Consider the following 19832-nt stretch of genomic DNA (forward strand, 5'->3'; position numbering starts at 1 on the left):
TCACTGTTTATTTAAGAGTTAATGAATCATATACAACTCCATAAAATAGGAGAGATTCTGCAACAGCAAGTGAAACTATGCAATTGGTCTGAAACCTTGATTCATGTGAGGAGCAGGAGGAAACACTGCAAATTTATTATGAATCCTTGGCTGTTCTATACCAACTATTTTTAAATATATGTTGTTTACATGTCCTCAAATTGACAGCGTAATGCATCTAAAGAACTGTCAGGTGAACATCCTCTCTTGCAGCAGAAACAGTGCTCTGCGGCTCTTGTAGTTACTGCCTGTAACTGTGAAGGAGCATGGCCTGAAGAGAAATGAAAGGATTTATCAGCTTGGTTTATTCAGATTGTTTTAGTCAGTTAATACAGAAGTACAAATGTCTTCATTATAGCAACATTCTTCAGTAACAATCATGTGTCAGCCCTTGCAAGATGAAACTAATTATTCTCCATTTTGGAACATATTTGTTCTGGATTACAAAATACAGTGCTTTCAAGAATTAATCTCTCAGTTCAGCAAGCCGACTTGCAGTGAAAAGTGTCAGTTATTCCCCTTCCTCCTTTTTAAAGACTGGATATTTTCTTGGGTATATTTTTTAATTTCTGGTATAGGTATATTTTACAGAAATGCAAAGCAGGTTGCTGTTATAATAATTCCTGAATTTAGCCATGCTCTGATGGCTGGAATGTGAATGTGATCCCCCTTGTTAATGAGCAACTACTTGGAGTTTCTAATATGTTTTTGATAGATTATGTTTATTTTGCCCTTGGAAATAACAACAATTGTTATAATCCAGGTGCTTGGGTAATTGTGTGGAGTTGTGATTTAAATATTGCCAAGACATCTGTACATACTGTCATTTCTGTAATTTAACCATGTCTCAGTTCATGTCTTGAACATTCAAGCCTTCTCCTTAACCTTCCATAATAGCTTTAGCATTTAAATGAATGGATTTGACAACAAAAAGCAGACATTTCTTAAGAAGATAAAGCAGCTGTTCTTTGATAGATGCAACTATTTTCTGATCCTTGGTTTGTACATCAGGAATAAGAAAAGCAGCACTGCATGTCTACAAGCTACTTAAAATTATTTCAAAAGGATTTTGAAATGTCTGGTGAACCCAGTACAGGCAAAAAACCCCAAAATATTTCCCAACATTATCTGCACCTCAGTAATGGCAAATATAGAAGCAGTTCAAGGATACTTCTGGAGGCTGATGTGTTTCCCTACTCACATGGTGTTGGACGTACCAATGTTAATATCCACAGTGGGTATATCCTGGTACCTCCTTGGCCAGGGATTCCAAAAGAAGATGCATGTTTATGTCTATCGGATGCAGACTGGTTACAGCACAGTTGATAATTTATGTCATCTGTAATCTCTCTGTATGTCCTCACATAACCCTCAGTGAAACTGGGCAATTTGTCTGTCAATTCACCACTCTTATGAGTGCTGAGCAACATTTAACAGGGGACTGAAATTTGAAAACTAGAAAGGTTGCAAAAGTGTTAGTTTAGTACCTCCACTTTCTTTCTGCCAATAATAAACGTTTTTCTTGTTCAGAGCATGAAATGGGCATTTAGGCAGTATGGAAATGCTTGATTGTGAGGGTTTTTCTAATTTTTTAAGAAGAAATAGCTGCATTTATGTAGTTCAAATCCAACTAAAGCATAAATTAGATAACTAAAAAATCAGGAAACTGTGCAACAAAGCAGAATAGCAGTAAAGTTCCAAGCACGGCACTAAAGTCATTATGTCTGAGAGACAATCATAAAAGGAGATAAAACTTTAGGATTTTGGGGATAGCCTAGCGGCACATAACTCCATGCAAGTTCAGTCTTTAATGGAGAGCAGTTCTGAAGAAATTATTTGTGCCTCATTATTGATGCCTGACAGTTTATTAGCAAACAGTGCTTTTGCATCTGATTTGGAATCCCCAGGTACAAAGTAGGGTAACTTTAAAAGTGTTTTGAAAGAGCCATTCCTGTATCTCTTGAAGAGATTTTCTATTAAAGGAGCAATCAGATTGGTACATGTAACTGTGAGGAAGTTGAAAGCAAAAAGGTCCTTCTGCCAATTATTTCAGATTTGTTATTAAATTTGATGCTGTGAAATGCCACTGTTGAGAAACATGAGCAGGAACTGTGTTACTTCTAAGTGCTCTGTATGCATCACTTTGGGGAACAGTTACTGCATGATGTAAATCCATTGATGTTAATAGATGTGCACTGCAGTGAAAATCACCCATGTTACAATACTGGATGGATTCACCAAATTATATATAGAAAAAAAAATAACTTGTTCCTGTCAGCCTCGATCCATTAAAGTTGTTTATTCATTTGGCTATCTTTGGTGCTAGCTCTCAAAGAAATGCATGCATAAAGTGATATTCTGGATTGGAAGGGAGGCCTAGAAAGTCATAACCTGGTTTGCAGTTACAATCTCACACTTGGCTGTAAAGTTTTTGTCTTGAGATTGACAAGATGGCTATGACAACATTGCCTTCTCTATTCACAGGTGTTCCCTTTCCAAAGAACTTTCTCCAGATCTGCAAGAAGATACTCTGTCGGCTTTTTCGGGTGTTCGTTCATGTCTACATCCATCACTTTGACCGTATCATCCTTATGGGGGCTGAGGCCCACGTTAACACCTGCTACAAGCATTTTTATTATTTTGTGACAGAGCTCAACCTCATAGACCGCAAAGAACTAGAGCCTTTGGTAAGTGTGGGGTCTGGGCAAAAGCTCTAGGAAATTTTCTTTCTCCCTTTACCAAGACTTTCGCATCCTTGTTGCAGTGAGTTTCCTCTAGGAACAAGGTTTTTCATCCAACACAGACAATTTAAAGAGATTAACTCTGCCTTTCTGCATTCTTTCTGCTGCAGTATTTGTGCAATCCTCAGTAGGCTCTGTAGAAAGAAAAAAGTGTAATGTATGTTGTGTGGAAAAATATAAGGTGGAAAATCCTGGCATTTGAAAATAGAAGTTCATTTTTCTTTTGCTTCCTCCTGTACTATATACTTAGTATATAATTTTATTCAGTCTGTTTTCACTGGTCAGTAACAGCATGGCACTAAGTCATAGCAGTCACTTAAATGCGTGTAAAGGGGACAGTTATCTATATAAAGGTGAATTGTGAGGTTATTTAAGTCCTTAAGTAGGTGTTTGTGAAGGTATTGAGTGTGTTAGATCCAGAGCACACTCTGAATCTAAGTGAGATAGATGAAGTGAGACAGAGATTCACATAATTAGTAGTGTAACAAAACCAGACACTTCCTTGTGGACTGAAATAGATTAAAATTAAAATCATTGTTTCCATAAGCAAGGACCCAGAAATGGAAATGTTTTTGCTGTTGCTTGCAAATAAAAAAAAAATATAAGCAGAGAAGGAAAAGTAAGGAACAATTCAGAAAGCAGTTCAAATCCTCACCGTGGGTGTCTAGCCAACTTTAAAAGGGATTGGGGAGACATTTCCCCATAGGTTAGAGTTTGGACTATACTGTATCATACAGCCTATTAGGAAGTTCTGGAATCACTGGCTTGTTTTTTTTTTTTTTTTGGAGGGTTTTTTGGTTTTGTTTTGGTTTTTTTTTTTTTTTTTTTTTTTTTGCACAGAATCACAGGACAGCTGAGTTTTTTTTTCTATACAGGAGAATTAATATGCTATATAAATATGTCCTAAGGGGTAGAAGGCAGCCCTGCTAAAGAGAGTTTTTCTGCCAGAGTAGTGATGCTAGGTTATCCTGTAGCTATTAAATACTGAAGTCAAATCATAAGCAAGATACAAATCAGAATATCTCAGAGATAGGAACAGAGGTGATCTTAAGTTTATTACAAGAGCTTTAGAATACAGAGAGGACAAAAATGGTTGAATGCTGCAGTTAGTGGGTATCAAAACCCCTGCACAAAGTTGACAGATAGGGACAGAGTGGTGCAGGAGGTTACTCAAGCCCAGCAACAGAGCAAGATGGGAATGTGCTCTAGTTGGTGTGTGCTTTCCTTGTTTTGTATTCCTCCCTTCACAAAATTATCCTTGGAATCATTGTATGATTATTAACTTTGCTGAGATTCACAATCTCCCAGATAAAAGTTTCACCTGCTTCCCTCTTCCTGTCCTTGAGTTGGGTGGGTGTGAGCAGTGTGGAAATGCAGAAAAAAAAACATGCCTGTATTTTTCTCTTCAGCTGAGCAAGGAGAAGGGAGGGAATTGCCAAACAAATCAGGCATTACAAATAGTCTTGGGTAGTTGGTTGAGGACAACCTGTGGACTGCTGGGTTCACCATAACAGGAAATGAGCCTGCATTATTTCCCTTAATTAGAAAATGGGCCAAGAGATGATTAAATAAACAGACTGCCACATGCTTTAATAAATGGGCAGACAACTGATTTATCAACATAACTTTAAGAAGGGAGAATAATTGGGGAAGTTGGCAGTAGATGAATCATAATATTAGTCTGCAGGACTTATGCTCTATGTTTAAAATAGATTTTATCAGACTTTTGCAACCCAGTGGAGCAGTCATAAAATCAAATGAAGAAATAATTCAAAGAGAATTCTCCCTCCCATGTGGGAGTTGCATAACTCGTCCTTTCTGCAGTCAAAGAGATGGTTATAGTTTAAAATGCTACATGTCATTTTCCCATACCCATCAGCAGGTTAATTTGCAAGATTCTTGAGTCTTTCATAGAGTTGTTTTATATGGGGACAAAAGAGGAAACTGACATAGTCACTGACCCCACAGGGCATCCTGAAGAAAAAACTCATGTCCAGTTGGTTTATTTAGGGAGAAAGATGTCTGAAAGCATATGATTTCTTCTTTGCAGCTAACAGACAGATAAGGCAGCACCATGAGAGCTCTCAGACCTTTAAAGTGTGCATCCATGGGGAGGCTATGGGGGGCTATTCTTAGCTTTAAGATGTGTTATTTGTTTCATGTTGTTTTCCTGTGTGGCTAGCTTTATTTCCCGCTGTCAGTAGTTCACCTTAATTCACTTCTGAGCCTCATCCAATGGCCAAAACACCATAGGAATGGGAATGCCTATTACCTCCATCCCACCCTCACCCTTTGTTAGGTGACAGCTTGTCAAAATTCAGACACAGCAACTAAATATACTTTTTAGTGAGAATCTGTACACAGACGTCTCAGCACATAAATTTGTTGTTCAAACATTAGTACAGCTATGCCAAGTATTGCCCCTCTACTTCTTTCCTGGGATCCCTTTTCTCTGACAATGTATTCTACAGTATGTAGGACTTCAGAAATATACCATATAACTTTATAAACACATCATGAGTAAAAACAATCTTGGTGCATGGAGTTTATTTAATTTATTGTGAGTTAACAAAACTCTTGATTACTGATCTGTGTATTGAGGAGAAAAAAGGGAATTAAACAAAACAGTTGGCAAAGAAACACCTTTCTTGCCTGGGCTCTAATTCAGTATAAAACTTATTCCTGCTTCCTGCAGGTCTCCACTCACCTTGAGTTTGCTAGGTTACATTCAGATACTCCTAATCCCTTCATGGAGGTGAGGAGCAATGCAGGAGACTGGGGAGGTCTCTGTTGCTTCTTGATTCTTACTTGTGTTCCTCCACCCCAGCGTGGGTTTCCTGTGGGACACAGTCCCTCCACAGTGTCCCTGCTCTGCTGTGCTGGGAGCCACAGTCCCTTCGGGGCTGTGTCTGCTCTGGCACATGGCCCTTCCTTCCAAAAATATGTCTCCGACCACATCCCAACAGTGCCACCATTTGTCTTCTCCTCTTAACAGCTGCTGCTTTCTTAAATATCTGAGCAGAGGAACCATGTGCTTGTTTAGCAGAAATTTTGGCACACGGTGGGTTTATTGCAGTGGTGTCAGGGGCAGATGGCAGTAGCTGGCTGGCACAGGGCAGTACATGACCTCCTGCCACCACAACCCACCCTGCTAGCCCCTGCCACCAAAACCCTCCCACTAAGGCCCAGTACAAAGAAACCTCTTGTAAGTAAGTTCATATGGGATCTCTTGGTTAAAGACTTAGTTTCTGTTTCCAATTTTATTTTAGGCTTTTTGCCTATCTCTGGGTAATAGGTCTCTTCATCAATCTTCTTATGTGACATATAAAAATATCTAGCATTTGACAGAAGTCTTATGAGCCTGAATTTAACAGTATTTGCAAAGTACTCTGGTGCCAGAAAATAAGAGTTGTACCAAGAGAAGAGCTTGTTCCTAATTCTACATCCTCCCTTCAGCAGCAAACTAGATCCTTGCCACATACAAAAGAAATGGGAAGACCAAAGCTTTCTGTGTTCCTTAACTTGGTGTTTGCTGATTTGCTTTGCTGTTTCTATAGGAGTTACACTGGTGGAAATGGGAAGGGAACAAGCTTTTCTCGGCTGGGCGCTGATGGGTCCATCTGTCAGAGGACGGGAAGAGCATTTTCAGCCACAGTCTTGCCAAGCTGGTGAAGAGGTTTTTAAACTAAGGGTGCCAGTAGGAGGGGAACCTCAGTCCATCCCACTCCTACTAATTGATAGCAGTGCAAATCAGTTAGTTTCCCAGCGGATTCCTAAATAACTGGAAACTATTAATGGTAGCAAAATTTTCTTCAGAGATTGGGGTAATAGATAGCAGAATACAGCAATCTGCGTCACTTATTCTTCTCAAGCTGATTTTTTTAATAAATCATATCCTATGAAAACATTGAGCTTTTTCTCAAAGTAATTTTTATAAACATTTTTTCATAAGAGCAGAAAGGAACAATTACATTTGAATGACAAAAAGTAGAGAAATATATTGCTTATATGCACTATTCTGCTTACTTTTGAAATGTTGGTTTCATTTAGATGCAGAGACTATCAGCCACAGTAGCAACTGGCTGGGATTGTGTCTGGAAGTGATGACCATCAGTGGAGCTGAGTGTATAAAAATGGTGAAGTTGGTAATTGCCTCTATGAGTATGGACTTCCTCTGCAGGATAAACAAGGAAATTGGGATTTTCTTGCCTCATTATTCTCACTGTAAAAGCTTCCATTGGCTATGTGGTATTATTGGTTTCTGAAAACATTTTCATCTGGTATTTGGAGCTGCCTAAAAAATGACATGGAAGTCAAGATACCAAAGCAAGAAGCCTCTGTTTCACATAAGTTTCACCAAGTCTTCTGTCCATTTCAGGATGTGCCATTAATAGTAAATTAGTCATACAGTACTCAGGTAAACACTTGAGAATTTCTGTTTTGTGCTTTTTGTTTTTCTAGGGTTACAGACCTCATAAATATCAGTCCCTCAGCTTTGTAATTCTTGTTACTCTGCCTCTGTGCATGAGGCCAAAGTAGCTACTGGTATATATCTAATTTATGTCTTTTCACTAAAAAATTAGCAGCTTTGTTGCATCTTTATCTATACCACAAAAGAATGTTTGCTCATCAGGCAATTCATTGCCAGAAATGCCGTAAATGTAGTAAAAATACTATAAACCTAACACTTCTGGCACTAATTTCATTCAGAACTCAGAGTGGAAAACTCAGCTGTAGCAGGTTTAGAAAAACATGGCAAAAACATTGGCATTTTGACAAAGGTATCTCAGATGAAGCACAGCTGTGTGAAACAGGTTGATTAGAAGAGACTTTTTATGCAGACAAAATTTTCAAGCATATATTTTAAAATAAAAGTATTCCTATTTTAATTCACTGGAGTTTTTCCCAAAATATCTGTTTGTCCACTTAGCTATGTTTTTATGTTGATGCTGAAAATTAGAATTTAAACTTTCCAGTCCATATTCTTTGTATATCCACTTATAAACTTCATGAAAGCAGTGAATGCATCCACAAATCAGTAGAGTCTGAAATACAAATTATTTGCCAATCAGAAGAGGACAGTTTGAGATCAAGAGTACAGGAGAAGTAATCTCATTATAGTTACTGTGTTCCTGTTGTCATTATCCTTTATAGCTACACAGTTTTACTTTCATACTGCTGCTCATTGCCATCAAAGTACAGCCCTTCAGGTCTTTTCAAGGTGTCCTGTGTTACTGCACTTAGAAAAAGCAAGATAACAGTAATATTAAGACACTCTTTTAAAGATACATCCAGCTGTTTATCCTTCCAGACTTCCCAGTGTGTTTGTGAGTGCTGCCAGGATGGCTTAAGCTTTGGGCAGGTAACCTGTAACTTTTAGTCTTGTTCAGACTTGTTCAGTCACTGCTGTCTACTAGAAAATAGGGGTTCATTTTTTCTTTCAGAAGTGCAAGAAAACCAACCAACCAACCAACTCAAACAACCTAGTATTTCCTGCCCCCAGTCTAGTTACAGTGTTAATATCTAACAGAATTTTCTTTACATTGTACAAGCAGTGTGAATTTCTAAAAAATTGATCTGATCACTAACTAAAGAAACCAGTTTTAGGTAAATGCCATCTTTTCCACGTCCTGCAGGAAATTAGAAGGCAATTGAGAATTCTAGGATTAAACATTGCTGCAAAACAGAATTCTCAACGCTGGTGCTCGAAGAAAGCAGAGAATTAAGGTGCACTGGATTTTCTGAATATATAATTTCTGGCACATTTTTAGTGACTATTTCTATTGCATCAGCTGCTTTGTTTGTACTTGACTGAAGACAGAAGGACTTTCCTAGTGAGATTTTGGTTAACTGTTTAAAAAGTGCCTATGATCTCCTTTCTTTAACAGCACTTAACAGCTCCCTTCAATAGTCTAGCTAGTCATAAGGCAAATGTAAAGGCAGTATACAGAAGAAATTTCAGAAAAGCTACTTTACTTAAGTATGGGTTTTCTTAATTTGACCAGTACTTGTTGAGTGACTCTATTAGTTTGATTGCGTGTTGGATTGAACTGCTAATATTCTCTCTAAACCTTCAAGAACCAGAAAACTGAGAAACAAGTCCACTTTTTCTAATTGTCCAAGGAAAAAAAAATCTCATGTCACATGAACTTAGACGTTCTGCAAAAGAAAAAAGAAATGAGGAAAGATGTATTTATTGTCCCATTTAATCAGATCTGTTAGTGTATAAAATAATCTATGCAAAATACCTACTCTATGCAACAAAATTGTAGTTCACAGTAGAGAACTAACATGTCTCCTGATTAATGTTATGCAAAAATTTTATGCAAAATATAGTGTAGTGTTTGCTTATTGACTCTGCTTCATTTCAGTGTAAAAAGTAACACATTTCAAGTCCATTTAATATGGTAAAGTACACTAAACCCAACTTTTTTTTTATTGTTACAGAAGACAAAAACATGCAGAAGGTGAAAATACCTCCTTGGAATATGACAATTTTAAGCAAGTCAGTCATCCAAATGCATGTACTTTGTATCTAGCTGGGTCTAGCTCTACTCACAGGAGTATTTGGCAGGGTAATTTCCTGATCTTGTTCCTGCTTGCAGTCAGTTGATAAAATACCTTTGTCATCAGTGATAAAGGGTTACATTTGCAGACAGGAGTATTATCTGTGTCCTGCAAACATCACCAAACAAATTCAGGAGGAACCAAATAGGATTACTGTCAGCCTGTCCTTAGGTTCAAAATAACTACCCTGAAGCCAAAGAGATTGTCTGAGAGATTAATTTAATGCTGTGCATCATGATAATTGAGACTCATTCAAGTGGAAGACATTGTGAAACCTAACAAAGGAAATAACTGAATGATCAATATACCCACTGGACAGCAATTACCAGTCCAGTAATTGGGGTTTTTTTCAGTCAGGATACGGAGAGAGCAGTAATGGAAGAAGTGGAGGAATTTCTTTTTTAATAACTTTGGAGAACAATTTCTAAATTAATATTCAGGGTACAAGGTTCTAACTAAAACTTCCATTAAAAAAAAAAAAAAAGTTTTGTAGATTAATTTATTGTTACAATTCTGTTGTCAGTCTTCCCATCCTGATCAATCAGCTATCTGAATACAGATTAGTTGTGCAGCACAGGAACACAGACATCGTGATCCAGTGCTATTCCATTGTAAACAGCTTCTTTTGTCATCAGGACACAAAGAACTTTGTCCACTGGTTAGTTATTTGTTAACTATTGAGAGGTTTGTGAAGAAAGCAGCAATAAAAAGTAGCAGATGTCATAGTCATTTGTGCTTTGATGAACTGATCTTTCTCTTTTTCATCTGCTTATTCTACAGTTGTGATTTGAACCACAGAAAGACTCTGAACTGGCTGCACTGGTGCCTCTCTGTGTGCATATACCATTCCCTGTGGCTGTGGCTTGCATTTCTGTCCATGAGAGTAGGGAGGAGAAATGTGTGTCCCAGGGATGCTTGTGTTTGCCCAGCAGAGCCTCAGGTCAGGTTGGATTGGACTGTTACGAGTCCATAAACTGAGAGGCCTGTTTGTGTATTGCCTTTCTGCCCAGCACTGCCTCACAGGATGGTTGAATAGACTGTAAGTTCCTTACCTGTGAGACTGCGGTTAATGCTGGGCAATGTTTTTTGTTTGTGGGGGTTTTTTTTTTGGTTGGTTTGGGTTGGGTTTTTTTGGTTGCAGTATTTGGTTGCAGACATGAGCGTCTCTCTGTGGAGTCAGTAAGCTTGGCAAGTGTAATTGGCATGGTGCCCGCTGCTGGCATGTCCTTCTCCTTGCCTCTTGGTCAGGTCTTCCAGGCTGATGGGTGCCTCCAGGCAAGGTATCCCTGCCCGTCAGCTGGTAATGCTTTCTCTCTACCCACTTGTCTGTGAATACCCTTGTATATACATTTTAAAACCTCACTATGCTTAAAACAGTTGTCAAAGGGTTAAAAAGAGATGTTTCCACATCATCCTTAGGCTTCCTAAGTAGCAGCAGGAGGAGCTGAGGAGAGGGAATATCAAGACATGCTTTGCTTCAATTTGGAGAACTGGAAGTGAGGATGAGACCCAGGCACTGAAGGAGGATTTGAGTCTTTAAAGTAACACTGGTTTTAGTGACGGTCATTATTGCATTTATTATTTTTCCTATTTTTCCTATTATTATTTTATAGAATAATATTACTTACACTGTTTTTTCACTTCATCTACTTTCTCATCAGTTTTTGCACAGGAGGGGCCTCTGGCTTCTCTTATATACTGGTACAAAGGTGATATCTGTTTGAAGGGTTTTTGCCTTGTGTTTTGGCAGCTATATATTATACTCGCATAAGCACAGAAACACAGTTTTCTTTGATGAACATCATTCTTTATGGGAAATTCATTCTTCTTGTAATCCATTCAGATGCAATCAATATGTTTGCACAGGTAAATTTGTCACATTAAAAAGAGATTTTCCAGGCTACTTCCGGCTATGTTGCATTTTTTCCATTCTCCTCCTGTTGCATTTAAAGGTTAACTGAGGAGTAAAAATTGAAATGGTCAGGTATAGATTTATGTGCTGAATGTATCTGAAATTTATGTTTTGGAGCATTATGGAAGGGAGAGGGCCAGACATTTTTTAGATATAAATATTGATGACCTTTATAAATACTTATTTTTTCCCTTCATCTGTGAAATCAAGTTGGTATTCCCTGGAAAATGTTCAGGAATGTGTCCTTCCATGAATTCATAAATCCCAACAAATCAGATAGATTTTTGATGCTTACAGAGTGGCTTGTTACCATTAATTCCAGCAAGTAAGTAGATACTTGAAGGACTTCATAAAGAATAGCAAATGTTTCTCTTTATGTTCCTTAGAAGTGAGTTCCATGTTAAATTCTCCTCAGTTACTAGTCTTGGGCATATCCAACACATAGAATGGGTCCAGGCTTCTGATTTGCATTTTGGATTTGAAAAACAACTACTTCTGCCTTCATTTTTTTTTTTTTTGAGTTAACTATGTAATACAGAATTGAGAGCAGGAGTAAGTCTGAATGCAGAATAATGCTCTGGAGTGTCTTGTAATTAATTTTCAAAAGGAAGTGCATCTGGTAGCAAAAGTTCTGGTGTGGAGAGTTTCTGTTAACAAGCAAATCTGTGTCTCTGTGTTTGACTTTCTGACTCCCTCGTCTGTCTAGCCTTTATATTTCATTCAAGATCCAGCTGGGCTTGGGTATCACAGTACCTTAAGGCAAAGTGCATTTCCAGTCTTCCTGCCTTTTCAGAAGAGTCAGTTGTTAGCTTTTTGTCATCTGCCGTGTTTGGGAAATACTCTTTTGTGCTTTTAATCAGTAACTGTTTGTTAGTCAAGAGCATTCTTCTCCACCTTTCCCAATTTAAAATGAACATTGATGTTTCACAGAAGCACAAACCCAAGCAGACTCAGGAGACAGTGAAAAACTTTTGTTAGCTTTTTATTAGACAGTGCTCCACCCAAGGCTATGCAGCAGCAGAGTAACTAAGGATCAGATCTTTCGTGAGGTTTGAGGGGGACTGTTCTGCCGAGTTGAGGGGGGGATGCGTGCTAAGTTCTCTGGTGCCCGTCAGAATCAGTGAGAGATATGCCAGCAGGCTCTGAGAAGAGGGGCAGTTAATTTTGAAAGGTGGGTATCTCTGAGGGGGCAGAGTCTGGCAAGTAGGACCAGCTTGTTCAGTAACAGGCTCAGCAGCAGGCTCTGCAGCACACAGCATGCCTCATGCTGCTACCCAGCCAAGACTGGATACTAGGGGTGTGACCCTTCCTCACCTTCTCACCAGCATTTTGAGTGAAGCTAACTTTTTCTTCGCCAGCATCCAAATTGTATCAGTCTCTTGAGAAACTATTTCCAGATTGTTTTGTGAATTCCTCTAAGAAAATAACAAGTAGAAGTGGGTCACTCCCACAAAGCTTGCACCAGTTCACTATGAGAGGAATCATGGGCTTTATCTTTTTTTTAAAGCACATCTAATTCACTGTCATTGGGTGAAATCAGTAAAAGCTCACATATATGCAGACATGCACTGTGACTGTACTTGTGTGTGTGCCCTTCATTTACCACTAACAATATACATCAATACAGAGAATGTTTCTGTGCATCAGTGATGTCAGTGTTTATTAAGGTTAAATGTTTTTCTGACTTTACAGTTTTGGGGTAATTTCCAATACTGTAGCCTAGCAGCCATTGGGAGAGAAGGCCTTGCAGGAGGGAAGTTACAGAGCCATTTGCAGCAATGTTCTCTTATCTCCAGGGTGGAGATACAGGATCTAGGGAGAAGACTGTGGATGTAATAGTATAACGAAAAAAAAGTTAGAAATTAAGGGAGAGAGAGGCTTTGGGAGAATTTGTATTACTTTAAAAAATAAATTCTGCCTCTAGAGAGAAGTTAGAAATGGCATGATAGGTTCATGCTTCATGGGTGTCATAAAGGCCTCTTGTTTACATCTTATGCATAGATCATCTAAGTTCCTACTCTGCCCTTTTCCTGGACACATTTATCCATATCTAGACTCCTACCTCTGATGCTATTGCAGTTTGCCTCCCACTGTGTCTGAAGGAGGGTGCCCCAGTTTACAATGGCTCTGATACGGTCCACATTACTCCCTGGACTGTTTTTATAACAGGGCAAGATGATACAGTCTGACTGAAAATCACTTTTCAGCAGAAGTTGCAGAAGGAAGTTGCAGTGTTTTACCTCACAGATCAATCAGCCTTGATTATAGGAAGTACACTACAAACATGCAGACACCGAATATGTGTAAAATTAGGGGCCAGCAAAGATAAAAACTGCCTTGAAATGCCTGGACACCTAATTAATCTTCAGTAGGAAGCTGTCCAACACTGTGCTGAATTTTATTTAGTTCTGCATTTGTGTTTGTTGCTCTAATGAAATAAACCTAATCCCAGCTATTTAAGGAAAAAAACAAACAAACAAACAAAAAACAAAACAAAGCAACTTCCCAAAAAAATCCACAAAAACATTTAAGGAGAAAAGGAGACGGACTTTTCCATTAACAGTCAGCTTTGTCATCTTTAACAAATTGGAGGAGAAGCCAGTTCTAGTTCAGTTTACTGTATATATCACTGTGGAGATCACATATTACTGTATAAACTCCTGTACTGATTACCATTGTCTTTATAACAAATGACAACATCCCATTCTGCTACATGCATGGCAACAAAATAAAATGTAATGCAAGATAAATATAGAAGAAAGAAAAACTAGTTAAAGATTCGGAAAAGGAGGAGAAAGTCCCATGATTATGTGTATGATTCTAGGTGGAAAAGTAATTTGTTAAACACAGAGTAAGATACAGTTACAAAATTGTCATGACACTATTTGCATTAGATCTTAATGACCTGATAAATTACAAAAAAAAAAATTCAAGCAAGCTAAGAGATTTTTCAGAGACTTCTGGTAATTTGGTAAATCTCAGTTGATTTTCCAAGGTAAATGCTGTGTGGTCTGGTGTATGTGTATGGCTGTTAGTCAAATAATGCCTTTCCAGAAATCTGCTGACAAATATGAAGTTTTATAGAATAGGGCAGCCAGTTACTAGAGAGTTTGTATGAGAGTGTTTGTAAATCAGATCAAATAAAATCCTATGTGGATCCCAAGCCCCCGTTCCTAATGGAGTCTGTGAATGGTCCAAAACCCTATCCTGGAGATGAATGCCACAGCTCTGGTCAAGTCCTCAAGGTTTGTGTTCCCTTTGTGCCTGTGGGTAAAACAGCTAGGCAGAGAAGATATATCTAGGACTCCTGTTGGCTGCAGGTTCAATGATAATGATTTGAATCCTTTTTCTTACATTAAATTAAAAGGTTTCTGGCATTTGCAGTTGATTTATTTCTTAGGGCAGGGGGATGCAGCACCATTTACCTGACATGGGTAGGGATTTATTACATTATTAAAGCTGTCAAAATGACAAAATGCTGTATTTTACATGCAGGTATGTTCATTGTCCTTGAAAGTGACAGAAAGGGGCAGAAACATGGTGCCATATAAAACCACATGAATTTGCAGAGTTGCAGAAATACTAACAGTGAAGAGGCCTGTGCACACTTTATCATAAATGCCATTTGTGTTTTTATTTCCTCTTCTTGTTTTACAGAAAGAGATGACAACCAGGATGTGTCACTAAGAACTACCCACTGAACAAAAGCAAAGTCCAATTTCCTTCTTACTGCAGAGTTCAAGAATATGACAGCCCTCATGGACTGAGCCTGCTTGTTCATCCCTGAAAGCAGGAAAGTTGGGAGCCACAGTTACTGTCACAAATGCTTCTCTCCAGTGTCAATGTTGTTAACCCTAAATATGCTGCTAGGAACCTCAGCTGAGAACATGGATTATTGAAAAAAGAATTATATCAGTTCTAGCTCCTTTATCAGGGATAAGAACCTCTTCAGCCACAGACAATAGCAGACAGTGCCCCTGCTGCTAAAGCTTTACTGAAATTCAGGTCCTTGGGCTGACATCCAGACCAGTTGTTTCAAAATGAAATCTGCAATTTTGCTTTCTTTTTATTTTGTCTCTTGGTATGTGCTTTCTTTCCTAACTGCAGCAGACTATTAAGAGGTTCTGGAATGAAAGAACACTTAGCCTTTAATGCCCCCTGCCCTGCTCCAGGCCACCCAAAGCTTGGCCACCATTCCCAAATGCTATCAAGCCATGTGTTTCCAGGAAGACAGCCATGTCCTTCAGCTGAACAGAGTATGCTTCATTGTGATTCATAATTTAATGACAATGGAAGGATTTCTGATTTCAAATACATGAACAGGGATCCAAATATAGCTCTGCAGTGCTGGGGTATTTTCCTTGAATTCATGCTGTGACTGACAGCAAATGTTCTCAGTATCTCTATATTACATTAAAAAAAACCAGCTACAGTCATCATTTTCCTGAAGTACCCAATGAAGTACCAATCTGTCATGTAATTTCATATCCTTTTATCCCCTTAGGAAAATGATCCTTCTCAATCACCCTAAAATTTCATCTTTTCAGAGAAAAATAAATTTATTGGGGTAACTTGCAGGAAGATACAGTAAAGATGAGTAGTAAAAAAGGTTAGAGCAGGAGGGACTAATTGAAGGTCCCTGTTGCAGCTGAATAGTGCCCAGTAATGTGACTTGCTTTATACACTGGGCTAACACAATACATTTTTCCAGAACTTAATTCTGGAAAATGAACACGTGTATGGATAGTCTAGAACGATCCATTGCAGCAAATCAAATCTTCTATGCCAAATATGCCCTGAGGAGGCTTTCTTCTGAAAAAAAAAAATTAAAAAATGAAAGTGATACAGAATATCACAAGAGAAATACTTCTGAATAAATGGGAATCAAGTGGAACACATCTATGTATTCTGTGCCTTGTAATGAATTTTGCACACCAGTGTTATTGTGAAAAGTTACTTTTTCCTGAGTGAGTGCTGAACCGTGTTGCTGCCTTCTCCTCAAATAAGTTTAGGTACGTTTACATCTTCTGAGACAGAAACAGAAGAAAATCTCATGGAGTATCCAGTGATTGGAACATTTGAAATAGAGTGGTAGCAGACACTAAAGAAGAACAGCAAATATTTTCTAGCTCAATGTTGTAGCACATGATGATTTATTTACCTGCTGGTTTAAATCAGGGCTTGTAAAATTCTTGCTGGGAAAAAGTGCTTTTGTCTGTGAACATTTGGTATACCTATGATGGGAGCTTTTCTGCATCTCTAGAACTACATAAGCAGCATTATCCTTTGCTTTCAAGGGGATGGACCTAAGTGTTCTTACCTCCTTTGGCAGTCTTTGCAATCAGGTTAATTCTCTGGGGATTGGAATGCACACACAGATGATTTCTGTTCTGCTGGCACTTCTGCAGGATATAACTAGCTTCTGGAATTCATTGCCACAGCTACTCTTGAGTTTGCCTCATTTTAAAGAAGATGAAAAATATAACTTCTTTGGTGTGATTCATGTAGCTGGCAACTGCCGGGAATTACAACTTTAATTGCTTATAAAGGGTGTTTTGAACTCCTCCAAAGTGCCTGGGCTATGGCACTCTTTGAGATGAAGCTACAGAAGCTGTAGCTGATGCAGTGCACTTGAATTTCACTGCCACCATGGACAGTTGCCATGTGGTGCTCTCAGTCTGGGCAACACTGTATTTGAAAGATCAACATAAAGATGCAAAGGTGTGAAATTTAGCGCATAAAGATCAAAGTCACTACACAAATTGAAAAACATGGGGTTTTATGCATAATTTAGTCTTCATTTTATTACATTACTTACCACATGCTGTTTTGAGACTATTCACTGTAGCTGAGTCAGAAGATTAGGCTACAAAAAAGTTACCTGAGAAAAATTTCAATTACTTTTTTGTGAATGCATACATTTTTTGAATGCAAAACTTATCAGCTGGAAGTGTTTTCCTCTTTTTTTAACTGGTTTTTTTTTCCCCACAAACCCCTATGTTTAATTTTCTGGTATGGCACACTTTATGAAGCAAAAGAATGAAATGCAGGGTTGAACTCTAGAGGATTTTTGTTTGACCTGGCCAAAATCCCTGTAATGGTAAAAGCCCATTATTATGCAGGAAGTGAACCAGCTGGAAAGGAGGGAAAAGTGTATTTGTTTTGGTTGCTTATTCTGCTAGGAAGAACATGGAGTTTCCTTCCTCCACCTGACAAGGGGTGGCCTTCTGCTGAGTATTTCCCAACAGGTATTCTTGCTTCTGCAGCACACCTGGTGAGCCACCACCTGGCCATCACATGACACAGGCCATCTCTCCTGTTCCACTCTGTGGTAGCTGACAAGCAAATACAAATGTCTGGAATGTGGCATCAGTAGGTAAAATTATCATTTTACCCCTTCCCATAGCGAGAGAAAAGCAGCTTCCTCTTGAATCTTCTGATCAAGTATTCCAGCTTCATCAGTAATTTGCTCAGGGCCACAAACAGACAGAACTGTGTTTCACTTGTTAATGCTTTTTCTACCTGATCTTATTATTACATATGTTTGTGATAATGCCAGCATTCCGCATTGTTCTGGGACTGGGGAGGGTGGGGAAAGGAGAGAGAAAAAAGAGGTTATTGTTTGGATTTTTTGTTTTGTTGTGGTTTTTTAATTTTTCTAGTTATTCATTCAGGTTTTGCTTTTCTTACATATTCTTTTCCTTGATACTTACCTTTAAAGATGCTGTTGTGTTAAGCTTCAAGGCACTTCATACTGCCTTTACAGAGAAATCATTTCAACTGATAGAAACTCAGCAATACTCTGAAGTATTGAAAGGCTGTGAAAGGATCCTATGACACCAAACTTTACTTCAGTTGTTAAAGATTTGAGAACTTTCATTGACTGTCTCTATAATAAGAGATTTTGTAATGAACTTCTGGTTTGTGTTCACATAGATTAGTGACAACTGTGATATGAAACAAATCTGAACATAACCTCCCTTAGGTTTTATGAACAATGGAGTCCCAGAGTCTTTTAAAGGGTGGGGTTTTTTTACTAATCCACAACAGCAAAATTGATGATTTCTATCAGATTTGAGAAGCTGGAGACTTAGGAAATATACTAGTTTTCTCCAAGAACTCAGACTCTAAAGCAGCAAAACTTACATCAGGCAAGTTGACTCTCCTGATGAATGGATTCATTAAGAACAAGGCAGGGAAAGAGAGGAAAACAGATAAGGTAAAACTCTACAGGGACCTACAGACAACAGCTCAAGATGTGCAGAAACTTAATGGGTGAACATTGTCCTCAGTGATCACAAATTCCTTGTCTGTGGAGAGAATACAGAGAATGATACTCTTTGTAGTTGGGAAGCCACTCTTGTCAAGTGTCTATTAACAGATTAAAAGGACTTTAAGCACCTTTGGGTTAAATGAATTACATATTTTGGAGATGTCTCACAAAAAGCTACTCCTTCCTGTTGCTTTTTACCTTCTCTGCATGTTCTTGAGGTTTCTCATTTTCTGGATGGGAGGTCTCAGAGCCAGCCTTCAGCCTTTCAGTGTTCCTTTTGCTTCCCCAAGGACATTGCTGTTACAAAAAGTAGCTTTCTCACCTGCTTCCGTGCCTCTAGAAGGGCTACTTCTCACCTATGCCCTCTGAAGAGAGACCATCAAGAGCTGGCTGTTTACCATCTCTTCAGAAGAATAAAAGCAAGAACAGGAGGTTCCTGCAAGAGCAGCAAAACAGTAGTCACTACATGTAAAATAGAAATATGATTGCTATAGTGAAGCATGCTCTATGGGCTTTAGAAAGGGGATAACACTGGGGCATCCAGTATAGTGGTCAGATATTTCTTCCTACCTGTTGGAAGAAATTTTTATTAAATGACATTTTTAATAATTATGGAGCATACTCCAAAGGCAAAGCAAGCTCAGCACTAAGAACCGGTGATGATATACATTTAAATAAAAAGTTATCAAAGTTGATTTTTTTATGTGTTCTATGCTAAATAGGCAGTGATTTCCGAGGTTTAGCCAAATATGTTAGAGCTCTTAAGGTAGTTTCTGTTCTGTGTTTTAATAAGTTTTCCTGTTTTAAAGACAGATATAATTAATATAATTAAAATTTATAATAATTTTCTCACAGAGAAAAAAGTAAGTTACTCGTCCAGTCTAATACATGTGTGTCTATGTTCGTGCATTTGTGTGTATATATACATATCTTTGTGTGTTTGGGGATATGGATGTGGAAGCATCAGTGTATGCACGTGTACACTCCCTGCTCCTTCCCATAAAGTACATTTATTTAAATTTTGGTAATTTTTTAGGGGAATGCATCTTTCTGAGAAATAAGTGGTTGATTCCTTTTCTTCCTCCATGCATCAGCTCTGTTTGGTGTGTTAATTTTTTTTAATGCTGTCACATTTGTCTTGGACTTTTTTAGTTGTTATTAAATAATTGTTCAACTGTATGGGAAGAGAGACCAACATTAACTGTTGTAGTCATTAAAAGAAAAGGAAAGTTTACTTTTCAAACCAATCATAATGGATGAAGCAATGGAATACAAATAAAATAAACATAACAATGCAGAA

At 38.3% G+C, this 19832-nt stretch overlaps 1 protein-coding gene across 1 annotated transcript in view; it reads left to right on the forward strand.

Annotated features, from left to right (window-relative positions):
- The window catches only part of MOB3B (MOB kinase activator 3B), an 85585-nt gene extending 65753 nt beyond the window's left edge, over nucleotides 1-19832 (forward strand). The window contains exons 3-4 of the mRNA XM_063180064.1: nucleotides 2524-2726; nucleotides 14917-19832. Of these exons, the coding sequence (XP_063036134.1) occupies nucleotides 2524-2726; nucleotides 14917-14946 (233 nt within the window). The 3' untranslated portion in view covers nucleotides 14947-19832. The remainder of the gene's footprint in view (nucleotides 1-2523; nucleotides 2727-14916) is intronic.

Source organism: Melospiza melodia, chromosome Z (genome assembly GCF_035770615.1).
Source record: "Melospiza melodia melodia isolate bMelMel2 chromosome Z, bMelMel2.pri, whole genome shotgun sequence".
In the NCBI taxonomy this organism is placed as follows: Eukaryota; Metazoa; Chordata; class Aves; order Passeriformes; family Passerellidae; genus Melospiza; species Melospiza melodia.